The 5921-nt window shown below is 30.4% G+C and overlaps 1 protein-coding gene across 1 annotated transcript in view; it reads left to right on the plus strand.

Moving 5' to 3' along the window:
- LOC135929064 (uncharacterized) overlaps positions 1–3709 on the plus strand; it is a 38664-nt gene extending 34955 nt beyond the window's left edge. Inside the window, exons 12-13 of the mRNA XM_065465552.1 lie at positions 1567–1683; positions 1940–3709. Coding sequence (XP_065321624.1) covers positions 1567–1683; positions 1940–3555 — 1733 coding nt within the window. The 3' untranslated portion in view covers positions 3556–3709. The remainder of the gene's footprint in view (positions 1–1566; positions 1684–1939) is intronic.
- Positions 3710–5921: the final 2212 nt, after the last annotated feature.

Here is a 5921-nt window from a genome sequence, read left to right on the forward strand (position 1 = left end):
ATTATATCATCTTTCTTAACCCCCAAAAAACATGCCTATTTAATATTGGTATATTTAAAAGTATATACCTACCGTGTACTAGATCGACTTATTACCCGCTTATTTAGTATCGACTAAATAGCCAAAAAAAAGTAAAAATAACAAACCAAACTAAGGTGTCCAGCTGATAAGCTTTATAGCCTATACCAAAATGCAATTTAGTATATCCAAAATTAAGTCAAACCAAGACATAGCCGCATGTCTTATTTTGTATCGTAATACGGAATTCATAAATCTTAAATCCCTTTTTTTTTTCATTTAGAATTTGTTTGAACACAGACAATGGCTTCGGAATCATAGAATCTTAATATCATCATAGACTGTGTAACTCTCAATTCGTATCTTTTTAAAATAAAACCTCACTCTTTTGCCGTATCGTTTGATAAGACTAGTGTTGTTAATTGGTTGGTTGGGCGAGTTTGGGTCTAAAAATCGACTAAACTTGCTCTTGACCACGAACCCCCAGCACAGACACGACCCGAGGTCTCGACCCGGGTATTAACAATACTAGATAAAACTATAGAATAAATGGTATTACCTATCGGGTTTTTTTAAAATAATATCTAGTATCTAAATTATAAAAAAGGATTATATTTTATATCAAGATGTAAACTACAATTTCTAATTTCCTTAACTGTTTAATTTAACTGAGTTTTTGAAATATGTTGCTTTAAAAATAATAAATTTATTTAATTTTACCACTATATACTCTATGAAAATCTAGGTTTAAAAAAAATTAAAATGTTTAAACTTGGCGTCAATGTGTTTTACCAGTCATGTTGTTATTTAATCATTTTTTTCAATTTATTTTTAATTTTCTGGAAATTCCAGCTTGTATAGAAGACCCACTCTATGATTTTTAGAAAATTTTAACGACGAACCTTTAAACTTGATATAATTTATTTTTCGTTTTTTTTTCTTCCAAAGTTCTTTTTATAAAAAATTTTTAAATGATTAAATTTTTTTTTAACGGCAAAATTGTTTGAAATAACATGGTTTTAAATATTCTAAGCATACTGGAATGCATTCTTTTAAAAAAAAATGATTAAAATTCATTTTAAAAAAAATTAACACATTCATGCTAACATAATGTTTTTAAAAAAAATATATATATCAGATTTGTTAAAGGATCTAGATACTATCTAGATATAAAAATGTGATATCTTTTCTGTATCTAGATAGATTTTTGATTAAAATATCTGTATCTAGATATTATTTTAGACGATATATCTGTATCTAGATCCATCTAAAGTATCTTTTAACAACTCTGATATATATTAAATAAATTTTGAGTAAAATTGGCGATTAGAATACTGGTGGGCACAAATTGAACGTTTCAAAGCAGCGTTTTAAAACGCAAATAATACATTTTGAATGCATTCGTTTAAATTGGACAGTATCAGATGTTTCATGTTTAAAAAAAAATAAAAATTAACAGTTCAATTTATCGAGAAAAAAAAGAAACCTTACAATTTATTTTCCTCGAGCATATATATATGAAATATTTATAAATTTTGTTTTTAAAAGATTGCGGTATAAACGCCCATAAAAGTTGCAAAGAAGTAGTGGTTATAGAGTGCCGTTCAAAGACATGCAAATCGATTACCAACAATTCTCACCGCTCATATTCATTCGCCGGGACCGGTTTTTTTTAAAAAATAAATATATTATTCATAATTATGATCGATCGGCTAGAAATCCGCTAAGCTAGGGATTAATATAATATCCGGGGTTCGGACCTAGAAATTTAAATATTTCGAACCGTTTCGGACCGGTTCGGGCAAGAAAAACTAAATATACAGGGCTTCTAGGCCTTTATTTTATGATAATTCTACTAGACAATAAGAGAATATTGATTGTGAAAAAAAATAATTTTCATTATCATAATAATATATCTAAGATAAAAGTATAGATACCAAAAGGAAGACTTTTGTCCACGATGTTTGCGTGGAAAATAGCGATGACGTAATAGGCAAAATAGAAAAAGAATCTTTCTTCTCGGATAGCGTCACGTGTAAAAAAACGAAAACCGCGATTCCATATTTGAGGAGTCACAATGAAGCGAAAAAAAGTTTGTCCAGCAGCTGTTTTTCGTTAAGGAATAACGAAACGAACAACCTTTTACGCGCGAATAACGTCTACTTCTTAAACAATTCCGTCGATAAAATCGATAAGGGTATCAGTAAAATGAATTTCCTAAATTCTCTCGATACTAAAGGCGCGGAAAACTATTCGTTAAAAGTGTGCCAGCTTCAATTTACGACTGAACCATTTATGAATTATAATAATACAAATAATTTATCCACTGCCACTAAAGGTGAACTGGGTGAATACAATCTTATCTCTCCAATGTGTCAAAAGCCTCAGTTACATAAACAATGTGCGATAACGTCCAGTATATTTGAATCCATTAACGAGAAACATCCGAAGTTTACATATTCGTTTGATAAACAGCAACAACCACTCAAAACCAATTCGGATATGTGGAAGAATGATTTCCTCAAAACCTTACCTTCCGACGAGATGCTGGATGATGTAGTATCGAAAACTCCGAAATCCATAAGTAATTCCGAAAAATTCTCCCAAACCGAAATACAGTTAGTATTAGACGGATATGATGTCAATGACGAAGAAGAAGAACTTAAAGATATCTACATTGATGCTAAGAAAGATATTTGTCAATCGTACCCTTCTTCCAGGAATCAAAATTCTACATCGCTCAATTCCAGATGCAGAGATATATTCAGATCGTCGAATTTGGTGCATTTATTTATAAAAAACATAAAGTCGCATAACCACAATTCCAATATCGGTGATAGGAACGCATTAGCTATCGATAAAGTTTATTCTTTGCATAGTAATATTTCCTGTACCAATCATAGCGATCCATCTAACGTTAAACGTACGCTTTCCCACAATAACAACGATAAACAACACGAAATGATATCATCATCCGAACATAAAGAGACGCAAACGGAAGTGGTTATCAATTATAAATCAGGAATTTTAGATCCTCAAGGAAACCTCATCATATCCGTAACTGATAATATTAATAATAATTACGATGAATACCCAAAGGAGAACAGGTATACAAGCTCGAGAATTCTAAATATTAGCAAGGAGGATGTAACACTATTAAGATCTAACAACCAATCTTCCCTCCCTTTAAATGATATCTTGACCAACATTGCAAATACATTTAAGAATACCGTTGAGGCTTCGCACTCAAAAGTATTTACCGACTCTAAGGAACCAGTTACAGTTACTTATAAGGCGAATATTAAAAAGCAATTCTCCCTATCAATTCCATCGCGTATTGCCAGGCTATCTTCCAGAGGCCCTGCTGATAGTAACAAACGCAAACTTAACGACACTATTACATCCGACACTCCAACATTCAGCACTGCTTCTAGAAGGATTAAAGGTTTTTTTAGCTCACGTTCCTTTAGCAAAACTAATTTATTCCATGACAAATCATCTTACCAACCATTACCTAACACAAATGAGAACAAATGATAATGATTATAACTTAAATAAATCTAAGATTCATTATTGGGGGTTTGATGTAAGAGGTTGGTGAGTAAAAAATGTTATACGCTTAACTGTGATACTAAAAATCTTCAACATTGCCAAGACTTTCTTCATGTTGGACATGATTCGCATTTTATAATTAGATAAATATATTAATTCCTGTGAAATTTTGTATATTTAAAAAAAAAATGACACAAAAACACAAAATTGTAGCATTCAATTGATTTTTGAATATATTAAGTTTCGTAATTGAGAAATCGATCCAAATTGAATCGCGGGATGGTGAATCGAAAATGAGATTGTTTTGTTAATATACAATAAAATTTATCAACGTTATCTTAAAACAAGGGGGAAATTTAAGATCAAAAAAATGCTTACTACTAATTATTTCCCAATTATCATCTTCTATTTGGTTAACAAAAATAATTTGTAATTTTTGTAAATAAAAAATGTATATTCAATTTGAATGAGTTCTTCAAAGAAAAAAAAAGAAGATATAAAAAGCAGATTTATCTAAATTATAATAGGTGGAAAAGAGCCTAGAGTAGTCTTGTTAAACGGCTAACTCAACATTTTAGCCAGGAAAATATTGCCTAAGCATAGAGATTTCGCCAATTGATGTTCAATCCTATGTGCTATCTATGAGCCGAATCTTTAGGCTTGCATGATATTTTTCTGGATAAAGTATTGAGTTAGCAGTTTAACAACACTCTAGCTTAAAGTTTAAAAAAAATAAACAAAAACCTGTAATAATAAAATGTAAATTTTTTTTTTTGACTAACTCTATATTAACTTATTATACAATTGTTAATATATGGATGCAATTATATACTATAAATAATTATGGCAAAAAAAAGAAAAAGATAAATTAATAAACTGAGATATGGCAGTTTATAACTTGGATCCGCACTAGTCCTAAGAAATACTTCTAGTGTTATCTTTTCCAACACTATTGTTCTCAAGATTTAAAGTGGCAATTTGGCACCGCGTTGAATTTTTTTTGAGTTGAAAACTTTTAAGTTAAATTAGTATAGTCCCCCTTTTCCCCCTAATCCTACCTTCAGCCTCATCGTAGCGGGAGAGTCGCAACGTCTTTTGGCGGCTAATGGTAATCTAAAAGGTTCCCTGTGATCTGGGTCCCTCCTCGACGGGATGTTATTACCACCTAAAGGAGTTAATGTCAGGAAGGGCACCCGATTGTAAAAACCTTGCTACAAAATTTTCTAATGATTTGATCAGAGGGAGAAACTGGCCAACCTGGGTCAACCTGGAAATCGCCATTAAACGGAGAGAAGAAGTAAAGCCCCCTTTTATGGCAGCTAAAATGGTAACTTATACTTAAAAAGAAAAAGAAGTTTAATATTTATATATATTTTTTACTATTTATATCTCATCCAAAACAAATCTTTAAACATATATATATATATATATTTAACTCAGTTCTAAACTTCATAAAGACATGGCCCGATGACTAAAAATATAAAATATTTCATCTACAAAATGGATGGATACTGAGTAAGTAATGTTCGATAAGGGAGTATTTCTGAGGATTTTAATCATTCAATTGAAAGAGCCCCTATTTTAGTTAACATATTTATTTGGAAAGAAAATGTAAATAAAAAAATGAGAGTCAATTAGGAATATAAAAAATGTTCCCCATAAAAATATTTCGATTTGATCAAGAATATTTTTCATCTAAAGATAAAGCTAGTAGAAAGAAAGAAAGAAAGAAAGAAAGAAAGAAAGAAAGAAAGAAAGAAAGAAAGAAAGAAAGAAAGAAAGAAAGAAAGAAAGAAAGAAAGAAAGAAAGAAAGAAAGAAAGAAAGAAAGAAAGAAAGAAAGAAAAAAGAAAGAAAGAAAAAAAGAATTTATAGTTAGACATTTCTACTATGGGTGGAGCGTGGGGATCAGTAAGATGCTAAATCATCATTATTTGAAGAAGCGTAGGAGGAGGGAGGTATGGTATTTCTGGATTCGGATTTCCTTTTTCTTTTGTTATAATTTTGAATTAGAAAGAGAGGGGTAAGGAGGACTGGGGTAATATGGTCATTGACTTGAAGGAGTATACGTGAAAAATTTTTTAAACGAGTTCGCTAACGCAACTGATTAGAAAAGGCGTTTGAAATTTTTAGAGTCAAGTTTATTTTTTTTTGTTTTTTAAAAAAAAACCAACTTTCCTTGTGAATGAAACTTTCAAATTATTTGCGTAAACACCCCCTCAAATATAATATCAAATCAAGATAAGGAATCAATTTTACAACACGATTTTTTTTTTTCGTTTTGTTCATATGTAAAATCACATAGCTATTCTTTTTAAATACTATTATATTCTTTTCTTTTTTGAGTCCCCC

The sequence above is a fragment of the Gordionus sp. m RMFG-2023 genome, chromosome 4, assembly GCF_954871325.1.
Source record: "Gordionus sp. m RMFG-2023 chromosome 4, tfGorSpeb1-WG-v2, whole genome shotgun sequence".
Lineage (NCBI taxonomy): Eukaryota > Metazoa > Nematomorpha > Gordioida > Chordodea > Parachordodidae > Gordionus > Gordionus sp. m RMFG-2023.